We start from the raw sequence: 11,859 nt of genomic DNA, 5'->3' as shown, positions 1-11,859 counted from the left end.
GTGATCATATCACCACTCCTGTAAGAAGCATGTCAGCTCCACTTGAGCCACTTCCGGCACAGGTAGCGTGAAGTGATAGTAGTACAGGCAGTGTATTTTGGGATATTTCTCAGTAATTGCGGCCATGACTTCATTTTTGACGCCGATCGCAATTGACATTGGGCACGAACAAGTCGATCCCAGCGGAAACAACTCAAGCCAAGGTCTACTATCTTCATTAACATCAAAGCTTGTTCATACAGCTGGGAAGTACTATTCTCAAATATCTCTTGGCCAGGAGTCCGAGTTACACGCCAAACGGCTTGAAGTCGCAAAGGTACTCCAGCGACATGCGTCGTCGTACGAAGAATGGGCGCGCGCGTCCCAGGAACTCGATTTTCTAAGCGGCTATGATGATTGGAAGATGAACCCAGTATCGGATGAGTATGACTTTCAGTTTATTGCGAAGCGCGTGAACGAACTGAGGTCAGTGCGAGAATCTGGGGATTACCTCAAATTGCTGTTTTTGATACGAACTACATTTACGCGCAATCCGGGCAATATTGGTAACACTAAGGCAAGCTCAAATGGTACATCTAATATGTGCTTATACTTATTAAAACATATTAGCTCTATTTGCATTCACATATCGGAACAAAGTACCTGATTGATGATTATATTGGCGAATGCGAGGAAGCGCTCAGGACGGTTTTGAATTGTCCGATACCGACAGGTGATGACGGTGACGAAGTAACGTATATTGACGATTACACCAAGCTTGATGAACTACTACGAACCCGTCATGCATTTGGACGAACTGCGCTGTTACTATCCGGTGGCGGTACTATGGGCATGCTACATTCGGGAGTTATCGAAGTACTATTGGAATGTAATTTGCTGCCGAAAATCATATCTGGATCATCTGCTGGCGCTATTGTCGCCTCAGCCTTATGCACGCGAAGCGACGCTGAATTGCCGGCCTTACTGGAAAATTTCACATATTTCAACCTTGACGTGTTCGAAGTGACGGGTAATGAAGAATCAGTGTGGATGAGATTAGCTCGATTCCTGAAACATGGCGCGTGGACAGATATATCGTACCTCGCCTCATCCATGAAGGAGATCCTTGGGGAAATGACATTCCAGGAAGCATACAATCGGACGAGAAGAGTTTTGAATATTCCAGTATCTAGCGCCAGTGTATACGAGCCGCCACGGTTACTCAATTATCTGACAGCTCCGAATGTTTACATTTGGTCAGCCGTGTAAGAAAGATATTTCTGAGCCGCTAAATTATTATGAGGTTGATGCTAAAGGCTAATTAGTTGCGCTTCATGCTCGGTGCCGCTGATCTTTTCTTCTCATACGCTCTTAGCAAAAGATCCAAGAACGAACGAGCCTGTACCATGGAACCCGTCACCTCAGCGATGGATTGACGGATCAGTGGACAATGATTTGCCAATGTCTCGCCTGAATGAGATGTTCAACGTCAATCATTTTATTGTCTCCCAAGTTAATCCTCACGTCATTCCGTTCCTCAAGAGGTCAATCATCACTCCAGACTTTGCAGGCGTAACGAACGCGGTCGCAAGTTCTGCGGCGTCGTTGTATTCTATGTCATCGACGAAAAGTAATACACGTCGCATTGCAACTGGAATAATAGCTGAAGTATTCAGTAAATCCGCAAAAGTTAGCGACAGAGTCATGAAGCTCGCGGTATCGGAGACAATGCACAGGCTGTTGATGTCCTCTGAACTCGGCGTCCTGCCAAATCTTTGTACAAAATTACGGTCAGTCCTTGCGCAGACGTACTCTGGCGATATAACTATCTTGCCTGAAGTTTATGTGTCCGAGCTACCAAAGATCTTGAAAAATCCTACTCCGCAGTTTCTTTTAGATGCGAAGTTAAGAGGCCAACGGGCGACGTGGCCACGAATCTCGATTATTCGAAACCACTGCGCGATTGAACTAGCACTTGATGCAGCTATTATTGAGCTAAGGTCTCGTACGTTCTTCAATGCGATGGTAGTTGGGGCAAGAAAGTTGTCATTCCCGTATTCATATTTTCAGCAGCACCAGCAGAGTTTCCCTCGCTGGACACGACGAAGATCATATGATATCACTAGTGGTACGAGACGAGAGAGCGAGCCTCCTGTGGGATCAGTCATTGGTCCTGCAGCCTCACAGTTTCATATTCCAGGAGCTTTGGCGCCAGCGGCCAATATTATCGCGCCATCGCCTGTTGGTAATTCTGTTTCTATCAGTAATACGACGGGGTCAACGTCTCGAGCTAGAGCAGGCTCAAGAGCTTCGGGACAGGTGACGATTATTACACCGAATAGCGAGCGAGCTCAGGAGCATGTGGTGCAGAATGTTTCTGATGTGCCTTACGCTATGGCAGGAAAGGAGAACGGGGAAGTGGAAGAGGAAGAGGAAACGGAAACGGAAACGGAAACGGAAACTGAAACTGAAGAGGAAACGGAGCAGGATGATACCGTTGAGGACAGACCTTCTGGGTATGAATGCAAAGAGATAGACCCAGATGATGAAGTTTTGGACGAAGAAGATGAAGACGATGAAGGTGGATACATGATGGGCCTCTTTCCGGAGGATACAGATTTCGATATTGGAAGTCCTGTGGAGACATTTCACGAGTCAGCCGCGCCGTCTGTGTCAGGCTCACCCACTGCTTCGCCCATTACACAGCGTCGTTCTCGTCGCTCGTCTATTTATCAGCAACAGCAAGGGGGAACAGGAGGATCACCTCCGAAATCTCCGTACCATCAGCGACGCCCTAGTGGAGGTAACGATGGTTACTATTACAATTACTTCAATTATCACCCGCGCCCGCCGTCTAGCAGCAGCAATCGCCAGCTCAGTCGATCTCAGCCTACAACTCCTGGCCGTGGTTCACTCTTCAGCCGGCAAGGAAGCATTCAAAATATTACTAGTCTGACATCCAATGTAAGTCGTCCAAACACTCAGTATCAAAATCTTCCAAGACTGTCGGTCGGATCGGCAACTATACCAAGCAGCACTACACAGACTCATGCACAGTCGCTTACGTCGAGTCCACGAGCTAGGATGCGAACTTATTCTGACGTACCGTTGTCTCTTTCCATGACCGCCCCGGCGACTGCTAACTTGAACACTCATATCACTGGGCCTGGTACCACTAGTCCCCGATTGACGCTGAACACTATGACTTTGCCACCAAGTCTGGACTCGGAATATCCAGAATCTGCTACATCCACGGCAGTGTCCTTGGCGACACTCTCACGGCAACAGTCTTCTGGACATCTATGGCTGCAAAACCATTCAGCAGCCACTCGCCGGCACTACTGGCCGCTCCAATACGAGACCGCGTCGGCAGTGATAACCGTTCCAGGCATTTCATCTGGTCCGGCTTTGCAATTAATATCACGCCCGGTACAATCTACTCCGGCCTCGCCGCGCTTGACTAGGAGTATGAGTTCGCTACGCCACTATCACGGCACTAGTCCTACGGTGTCCATAAACCCCGCTACATCCGCCCAGCCTTCTGCCCCGCGAAACGCAAGTGTGCTGGCACAGAATGCGAGTACACCGGCTGTCAAAAGTGGGCATGTCGTTGACATTCTTTAGAGCTATAAGTTAAAACACAGTTTGAGTAATTACGCTGATATGGGAGAACTTAACGTTTTCGTGTTCCTTGAGCGACGGCTTATTTGTATATATTATATTCGCATCGTATCTTCTGTGTGCCAAGGGTCTATCTGGTTTAACCTATTGTGTACTCTCACAAAGAGTAATTGTTGCTTAAATATAACGCTCAGGCTCCCTTTTTGCGCCACCAGAAGCAACGGTAATTATGCCCTGAAGAAGACTAGGGCAAGGGCACGAGCCCTATTCGGGCTAGGGCGTGTAAAATTTTCCTGACCACCATCACAGTCACAAAGCAGTCCTGCTCAATCGCCAGCAAGCCCAAATCCCACTGATACCTCAACGCACGCCCATCCCGTGAGCAAGCGTGAATCTAGTCCGGCCAACGTGTCCGAGCGCCTTGTAGCAACTTGACCACTGCAGCCGCGCGCCCTGCGGCGCTGTCGCCCTCGTTAGCCCCAGATATGGACAACGAGCGCGGACGACGTACTACTTTCCAGAGGGCTGAACAGCACATTGATGATGCAGATGTCCTGCACCAGCAGCTACAGCAATTACACCAGCAGCTGCAAGAAGAAGTACAGCAGCCACAAGCCGATGGCGGAGATGATAATGCACATGTCGGAGAGAATTCAGGTCTTGACCCAGATGTCGTTGGGATGCTCGGCAAAGTCGAGAGTCATCATGATTCGGAAGCACACCAAGACCCGGACCCGGAACAAGACCAGACCGCGCAACATGAGGATGGCGAGATGGAATTTTCGGAAGAGCTGAATAGGCACGTAGCGCAACTTGCGCTGGAGTTGCAGCAACAGGGATTGGGTAATTTATCGCCTGAAGAGTTACAAGAACATCTCATGACACAGCTTGCTTCCGGTCAATTGACCCTACCGACTAACGCAGCAGAGGAAGGACCTGCAGTGGCCGATGCAGAAGTTGTGTTGGAGCGAGTGTCTGAAAACCATCATCGGCCAATTGAAGAGACTAGCACAGCAATATTACCGAGCTCGATGCCTGAGCCGATACCAGTGTCGATTCCAGAGTCGATTCCAAAACTATTACCTCAGTCGCTACCCGAGCCATTACCAGTGCCATTGTCATCAGTTGAACTTAGCGCACTGGTGCAGAAAGAAACAGTTGTGGACCCTGCTTTAGAGGCATTGTCGGCCGTGACACAGTCTCAAACAGAAGTACAAGAATCGCTAATTGAGCCCGAGAATAAGGGCCGACAAGTAGCAGCCGATGAAGCAGCTGAAGATGCAGCCACAACCACCACACTTGAGCATCTGAATGAACTTATCATGGGCATGGACCTTTCCGATCCTGCGACTGCTATTGCACAGCTTCAGAGTGCAACCAATATTGACCCCGCAACGCTCTTGCAAGCTGTCACCTCAGCTCTTTCCTCGATTCTTGCAGGCGATGAAGAGGAGGAAGAGGCCGAAGACGAAGGTGAGCGAGTGGGATCGCAGCTCGGGGAAGACGCTGCACCTCGTCCTCGTCGAAAGAGAATAAGAAAGCGTCTCCCGCCGCGAAATGAAGAAGAGAGACAAAAGCTGAAGACAGAGAATCGTGAGAGGAAGAAACGTTGGCGTATGAGGAATGATGAAAGGAGTAAGTTAGGCTAAGCCATATCGATGCTGTATCTGGCTAATGATTTCCACAGATAAAGACAACGATCTTCGAGTTCGGGTTAATCGTCGCGCGAGTCGTATGTTTGGCGTGGAGAGTTCGGAAAAGAAAACGCAATGGATCGAAAGCGAATTTGCCAGACGCCGTCAACGGAGATTGCAGCGTATTCAGCGCTCGTTCGGGTCCGCTGGTGGCCTTGGGAATTTATTCGGACAGGGAGCGGTCAGCGACGAGTTGCAAGCCGCGTTGGCGGAAATTATGGACCGTGAAGGCGACATTGAAAAGTTCAATAATACTTTACTGCAACTGGCTCGTGACCCAAACCTAATAAAGAATTTGACGGTAATGCTCCAGCAGATGGGTGGTATTGGAGATGAAGAAGGGGACGCTATATCGACTGAGCCAGATCATATGGAGGATTACACAGAATCTGGCGCTCAAGAAGAGATGTCACCTACTAGTGCTGAAGACTCAGAACAGGTCGGAAGGGAGGAGAATATTATTGACCCTGTTCTTTTGGGTGCAGAATTGAATGTGGACAACGGTGACCAGGGCCACCGCGACGAGGGCAAAAAGATAGAGCAAACGACTGAGCGGGCCGAAGGAGATGTGGAGATTCATATAAAACCAGCAGTTCAGGATGTGGTCACTAGCGAGCAGGATGAAGAATTGGCTGCAAAAGACATGGCGGAGGACGCGGTGACAATACATGATGAGCAGCGAAATGCTGACATTGAGGCAGTTGTCCGCGCTCTACAACCTGCTGATATGGAGGCAGCTGCACAGGCTGTTGCGTCATTCGGCGATCTTGATCTTTCTGGGATCAACATTGACGAAAATATTCTTCTCCAAGCATTTAGCACGATCATTGCCAATGGCATTTTGCCTGAAACCTCAACTGCTGAGGGAGAGGATCCAAATGCTCCTGAAGAGGCTATTCAGCCTACAGAGTCTGCTCAAGATCCAGAGAGTATTCGCCCTAGAGGGACGATCAGTCGTGATGAGGCTGTCGAGCATGAAGGTACTACTAAGCCAAGTGGTACAACACGCAAACATGCGCGTGATTCAGAAGGATTGGAAGAGCCAAAGGCTGCTCGCCGCCGTACTTCGCTCTCCCCTACTTCAGAACACGCACTCCCTGACACGCCATCATCTGCTCAGTCGTCAGCTGTTGCAAACCGATTATCTGAGCCATTTCTACCATCGCATTTCGTCCCTGTACCTCCACCACGGCCCGCATATGTTGTATCGGCCTCTCAAGCACCAGTACCGTCTCCGAGACCCTTGCCATATAGTTGCCCATCACCTGCAATTGCTCTTACACAAGAACCAGGGTCAACAGATGATAACCCGGATCGCAAGAAGAAAGTGAAAGCAATGGGTTTCCCGCCTATGTTAAAGCCGTTCGTAGCACCAAGAACCGCGAAACCAAGTTCACCCATACCAGGTGCTCAGATAAGTACTCAGGAATAAACTCGCTCTATATTGTGTATTTGTAATATAAGATTTGGTCTCTGGACAGCGGAGTTCTGCCGGTTGGTTTTATATACGGCATTTGTTATTTGTAGCTCTAGATTGGGCGTGCTACCTGTAGTCATATATGTTTGATAATCTTGTACATTATTAGTGTTTCTTTAACGGTTTAACAAATCTAGTTGCATTCAGTAGGTGTCTAGAAACCCTGTCCTTGGGAGGAATGATCGTTAGCTCATTGCACAGGTCTTTAATATTCTATGAAAGTAAACTAATCTACTTACACGACTTAATATCGACCCCGATAGGTTTTGTGACAATTGTTTACACATTTTGCAATACATAGATTTCCGACCTGTTCGTCAACCAAATCTAATGATTTAGCGCTGGCGATCTACCAATCACAACATTGTTTTCATCCACGAATTCAAAGTTGTATCTGCTTAGATACTGTGGTATAGCCTGCACACGAAACGTCAGTAAATTCAGTCCGGATCACTATATATCCAAAGCAAGCCATACCGAAAGTTGGGATCCGTATCTCGCAGAATTATCATACAGCTCAAACAACGGAACAGCAAGCAATTTCATATTCTTCGGTACACTGAGAACTTTGTGCTTCGGCAAATTAATGAGGTACAGCTTCTTGCATTCCTTGGGTCGCGAGACGTGTGGTGGGATAAACGGGTAAGTAAACGTTTCAAAGTTCGGACGCCACCATTGCGCTATGCAGTCGCCAACTTCCCATTCGGCTGTGTGCTGCTCTGGTGGGTATTGTGCATTCACGGGCGCGAGACGTTCGTTGAGACGGGCGGTGAAGCCTTCAATTTCGTCTTCGCCGGGGTGTAGATAATCGCCGGGTCTGTTCCACATCGTCAATATCTGCCTGCCAAATCAAGTACCGTAATGATAAGCATCGTACAATTTGAAAAAAGCGTTCGCGATCTGTAGCATCAAAATATGTGGATGTCCATGCTCATGACAGACCAGCACCCCCTCGCACGTCCGTCGCATACCGAACTGTTCATAATGACCCTGTAGCCGTTGTAATCGCGCTGAGACAGACGGATCTTCTTCTGGCTGCGCCTCCTTCGTGCCGAATGTATAGTTTGAAACAGGATATAATCTGATAGTCTTGGGCTGACGAGACGAGAATTCCCCTGATGATGGCGGAATCAGCGTTGTTTTGCGCGCAGCTTCTGTAATGGTCGTCATGGCGCGTGGCACGAAGTATGTGCTTCGATGGATATCGTATTTGTGGTTGGTAATCTATTGATCGAATTGTGGATTGATAGCTGAATTAGATGGCGTTGGGACTTTGAAGTGATGATGGCTATCCTGCCGTCAAGTGAGAGTTTAAACTGCTCCCTTGGGTCACTCAGTCACTCATACGAAGATTATGGACACTTGCCAGTGAGCATATATTTACTGATTGTTTACTATTGATTTAATACTGCTTTGATAATTCTCCCCTGCTAAAATCACGGAAGGAACATCCTACTGTTCATCATTGAACACTATAAATGCTTGTACAGTATTCTTTGTGTTAGCCAGTCCTATATCCTGAACTTAGCAAATCCATCATATTCAGGGTAAATCAACGCAACTTCTTGTCACGTGACACTAATGCCGAAATCATTTACACTTGCCTCAAGTTAAAGCTAACGGACCGAACTGAAACGTGACTGTTTTTCTTGTCTGAACCCTTACCATCTTAACCCTAACAGTGCCAATCCCACAGACTTCCACACACCACCAAACCTAAGACAGAACCTCGTAAGCGACCGCATTACCTTACTTCAGAGATTCATCCATTCTACACCGTATTGACGTTCGTATTTTATTTGACAATATTTCGTAATGGTATGTTATTAATTTTGTTGCGGATGATTTCGGTTCGGTCAGAGTATTACTTGGACGTGGGAAAGAGCAGGAATTGAGGATGGCAGCGGTGAAGAATAATTGAGAAGCGACAGGCCCACCATATCGCTTGCGGATACGCATCAGTCAGAAGGGAATGGGGCTAATGAAATGATGCATATAGGAGTCCAAGACCCCCGTTAAGCTCGCTAAGGTCATTAAGGTGTTGGGCCGCACTGGTTCCCGTGGTGGTGTTACTCAGGTTCGCGTTGAGTTCATGGACGATCAGACCCGGAGCATTATCCGAAACGTTAAGGTACGTTGGATTGTATTTCAGAGGCGTATTTATGTGAAAGGATTCGGAACAAGTGGAATGGATCGGAACGACCTCGCGACGGCAAGATTGAGAGTCGTTGGGCATCTGGCAACTACAATTGACTGACAACGACCTGCAACCGCGACAAGATCGTGAATAAATGCTACCAATGAAACTCAATCTGTTTGAATATATAATTTTGTCCGACGACATCTTACGGCGCAGTCGCTTTTTCGCAGATTTATATAATATTCCATCCGTAACGGCCATTTCCGACATATTTTATCTCTCTTGCATGTGTCTTCCTTGCGGTCGCCCTTCCGTTTCACTGCATTCTGGATTCCTATGCTAGCGCCATCATAGCGAGCGAACTTTCTAACCTGATCATGATACAGGGACCCGTCCGAACTCACGACATTCTCTGCCTCCTCGAATCCGAGCGTGAGGCGCGCAGATTGAGATAGATGGGGGTGTTGGAATAAAGCGAGGGTGTTTTATTTGGGAGTTTAAAATAAAGTCGAAACCATTTATTATATGATGTAACATACTACGACACCAAAATGTCTTGTTTCCTACAGGATTAATACAATGCATTCATAATAATTCTGTTTTCTAATGAATAGATTAGCACAGGATAGCTGGGTGAAGATTTGTTGTGCAATTTACGGACTACTTTGCTGCCCTAAAGAATTCATACGATGCCAAGATCATAGCGCGGCCGTCTGAGTTTCGCTGAATTGGACAGGAGACGACACCCTAGCGGGTATTAACCATTCAGGTATTATATGGAGGAGAATGTAGATATCAATAACTGGACGTCGTGCTTAATAGGATACTTGCCCCGCGAATGATATCACTCTCAGGCACTCAAGGAAGTTGGTAAAAGATGCGAGTTACTATTGAAAATTCATAACATACAATGCATACACATATCACATGTCTCACTTTTTGTGGCCCATTTATATACCCATATAGCAAAACAGACCGTCATAACACAAGGACAAACACAGAGAATGATACAACGAATATAAAATCATTAACTCGTTGTGCATTCTCTAAAACCGCATTTCACATATCTACTCTGTGTTTATGTCACCCAACGACTGACCGACCCTTACATGCTGTCCAGCCTTGACTTTAAATTCAAACTGCTTAGGCGCTTCAAATACCAGCACTACTGTACTTCCAAGGTTGAAGCCGCCCATCTGCTGGCCCTTTTCCAATGGGTACCCGCCCAGAAGCTTACTCGCGTTCGCGTATGTTGCCTCATAACACACTGGCTTATCGGCGTTGCGGTGGTGATGGCCCGGTTCGTTCGTTTTCAAATCCTTGTCGAAGTGGACTTTGATGCTGCCGACGTTTGTCGCGCCGACAGGCGTCATGGAGAAGAAGCCGTGGCGCCATCGTCCGAGCATTGCGACTCGCTCATTCAGGACGAAAAGTCCCGACAATCTGTTCTGGAAGTATGGTGCAACAGAGAAGAGTTCTCCTGCGAAATGGCGCCGGACCTCAGCGACCCAGTTTGTGGGTGAGTGGAAACGGTGGTAATCTCCTGGTGCGAGATAGATTACGCAGAAAAACATTTCGTGGTCGGGAAGCGAAGGCTGTGCAATTTCTTTTGTCACACGGGCCTGGGCAGAGAATGAAGTTGATGAAGAGGCCGCGTCGCCTTCGTCGATGACCTCTTCCTGGTGGCTCGGGCCGCCCTTGCCTGTGCCGAGAAGATCATCGAGGGAGTACTTTATTCCGTTGACGACCGCAAATTCACGGTCTCGCTCGAGACGCATGTCGGGTTGATTCTCGTGTGAGAAATCAATCGAGAGAGATTCCGACGAGGCATTGCTCTGCTTTCCAAGCAACGCATCCAAAGAGTATGTCATTCCTTTGACCTGCTCGACCTGTCGTCCATACACAACACCAAGATGCAAAACTTTGCCATCCGCGGGCGAGACCAACAGCGCGGGATCGATCGGTCGCACTCCAGGCTTCAGCTCTCTGTAGAAGAACTCCCCGAGATTTCGGTAGACCTTCAGATCTTCCTCTGCAACTTCATCAAGATTAACACCGAAGACGTAAGCATAGAGTTTGTACCCTGGCTCGCGCATCCACAGCGGTAATTCGATCGCGTTGAACTTGCCCCACAGTCGAGAGATGCTCTTCAGAGGCAGAGAACTGTATACAAACACTTGCCAGGGACCGACTGGCCGCACCTTTCGTTCAGTTGCGCTGTCGAAATCAGAATCGGATGATTCGTCTAGCCGTCGTCTATATCTCTGCTGATATCTCACCGCGACAGCCGTGAGACCGCCAGCAACGGGGACATGCCACCATCTGAAGCGGAAACGACGTCGCGTGCCCTGCCCCTGCTGCTGCTGACCTTGCTGACCACCCGAGGAAAAGAAAGCACGCCTACCGACGAAGCCTGGGTAGGCCCAGTTTTGGCGGCGGTAGACTTTCGCGAACGGGTATCGCAGGAAGCCGGAAGCGGCCCGGGCAGGGAAGCCTCGAAAGGCGGCTCCTCGGGGGTGCCAGTTTGTTTGTCGGCGGCGCATATAGCGCAGGGAAGACGACGGCGGCTGCACGTATGGTGGTGGCGGCATCGTGAGCTTTGTATTGCGGTTGTTGAGAACCGGCAAAATTGGTGGAAGACGCTGGAGCCTTAGAGAATAGTAGCAGGAAGGGGGCAAGGTCCGAAGGAATAAGGAGAGAGAATAACGTTGTTTTGCAAAGCGTCGTCGGGCGACCCTGGCAAGCGGCGCACCATGCATAATATTCCCTCTTACAGGCACGCGACCACACCCTAAGGTGTATTTCACAATGTGCACGACATGTATTAAATGGGTCGTAAATTGGAAGTATTAGGCTACTCACATACTTTTATTATTTACCAATTTTGACTTGAATGACCGTCTATATCTCAGATAATACGTTCGAACCGCCGCTGTTAGATAGCAAAA

General features: G+C 48.3%; 5 protein-coding genes across 5 annotated transcripts; 3 read left to right on the top strand and 2 right to left on the bottom strand.

Moving 5' to 3' along the window:
• Nucleotides 1-124: 124 nt before the first annotated feature.
• Nucleotides 125-2,096, top strand: V1508DRAFT_402169 (acyl transferase/acyl hydrolase/lysophospholipase; the record flags this gene model as incomplete). Its single annotated transcript, XM_066938464.1, has 4 exons — nucleotides 125-556; nucleotides 610-1,244; nucleotides 1,305-1,984; nucleotides 2,053-2,096. 4 exons carry the CDS (start codon nucleotides 125-127, stop codon nucleotides 2,094-2,096), a joined length of 1,791 nt encoding a protein of 596 aa, XP_066798158.1.
• Nucleotides 2,097-3,936: 1,840 nt separating this feature from the next.
• V1508DRAFT_410232 (uncharacterized protein) lies at nucleotides 3,937-6,988 on the top strand. Its single transcript, XM_066939283.1, has 2 exons — nucleotides 3,937-5,235; nucleotides 5,288-6,988. Exons 1-2 carry the CDS (start codon nucleotides 4,086-4,088, stop codon nucleotides 6,724-6,726), a joined length of 2,589 nt encoding a protein of 862 aa, XP_066798157.1. The 5' UTR covers nucleotides 3,937-4,085; the 3' UTR covers nucleotides 6,727-6,988.
• On the bottom strand, nucleotides 6,790-8,062 carry V1508DRAFT_410231 (Cleavage/polyadenylation specificity factor subunit 5). The gene is made up of 4 exons (XM_066939282.1): nucleotides 7,649-8,062; nucleotides 7,249-7,588; nucleotides 7,011-7,188; nucleotides 6,790-6,939 (listed from the first exon to the last, which is right to left on the bottom strand). The coding sequence occupies exons 1-3, from the start codon at nucleotides 7,939-7,941 to the stop codon at nucleotides 7,099-7,101; spliced, it is 723 nt and encodes a 240-aa protein (XP_066798156.1). The 5' UTR covers nucleotides 7,942-8,062; the 3' UTR covers nucleotides 6,790-6,939; nucleotides 7,011-7,098.
• V1508DRAFT_453679 (40S ribosomal protein eS28) lies at nucleotides 7,969-9,792 on the top strand (the record flags this gene model as incomplete). The annotated part of the gene is made up of 3 exons (XM_066942549.1): nucleotides 7,969-7,986; nucleotides 8,771-8,902; nucleotides 9,298-9,792. 3 exons carry the CDS (start codon nucleotides 7,969-7,971, stop codon nucleotides 9,364-9,366), a joined length of 219 nt encoding a protein of 72 aa, XP_066798155.1. The 3' UTR covers nucleotides 9,367-9,792.
• On the bottom strand, nucleotides 9,779-11,850 carry V1508DRAFT_410226 (phosphatidylserine decarboxylase-domain-containing protein). The gene has a single exon (XM_066939281.1). The coding sequence runs from the start codon at nucleotides 11,668-11,670 to the stop codon at nucleotides 9,979-9,981; it is 1,692 nt and encodes a 563-aa protein (XP_066798154.1). The 5' UTR covers nucleotides 11,671-11,850; the 3' UTR covers nucleotides 9,779-9,978.
• Nucleotides 11,851-11,859: the final 9 nt, after the last annotated feature.

The sequence above is a fragment of the Lipomyces doorenjongii genome (genome assembly GCF_038497915.1).
Source record: "Lipomyces doorenjongii strain NRRL Y-27504 unplaced genomic scaffold V1508scaffold_5, whole genome shotgun sequence".
NCBI classification, from domain to species: domain Eukaryota; kingdom Fungi; phylum Ascomycota; class Lipomycetes; order Lipomycetales; family Lipomycetaceae; genus Lipomyces; species Lipomyces doorenjongii.
This window is presented reverse-complemented; position numbering and strand designations above follow the sequence as displayed.

What these genes read in the sequence shown, in the direction of transcription:
- V1508DRAFT_410232 (XM_066939283.1), top strand. Translation starts at nt 4,086, where the DNA reads ATGGACAACGAGCGCGGACGACGTACTACTTTCCAGAGGGCTGAACAG. An exon ending in TATGAGGAATGATGAAAGGA is followed by an intron (nt 5,236 to 5,287) that starts GTAAGTTAGGCT and finishes TGATTTCCACAG; the next exon opens with ATAAAGACAACGATCTTCGA.
- V1508DRAFT_410226 (XM_066939281.1), bottom strand. Translation starts at nt 11,670, where the DNA reads ATGCATGGTGCGCCGCTTGCCAGGGTCGCCCGACGACGCTTTGCAAAA.
- V1508DRAFT_410231 (XM_066939282.1), bottom strand. Translation starts at nt 7,941, where the DNA reads ATGACGACCATTACAGAAGCTGCGCGCAAAACAACGCTGATTCCGCCA. An exon ending in GCGAACGCTTTTTTCAAATT is followed by an intron (nt 7,589 to 7,648) that starts GTACGATGCTTA and finishes GATGTGGAACAG; the next exon opens with ACCCGGCGATTATCTACACC. An exon ending in GATACGGATCCCAACTTTCG is followed by an intron (nt 7,189 to 7,248) that starts GTATGGCTTGCT and finishes TTTCGTGTGCAG; the next exon opens with GCTATACCACAGTATCTAAG.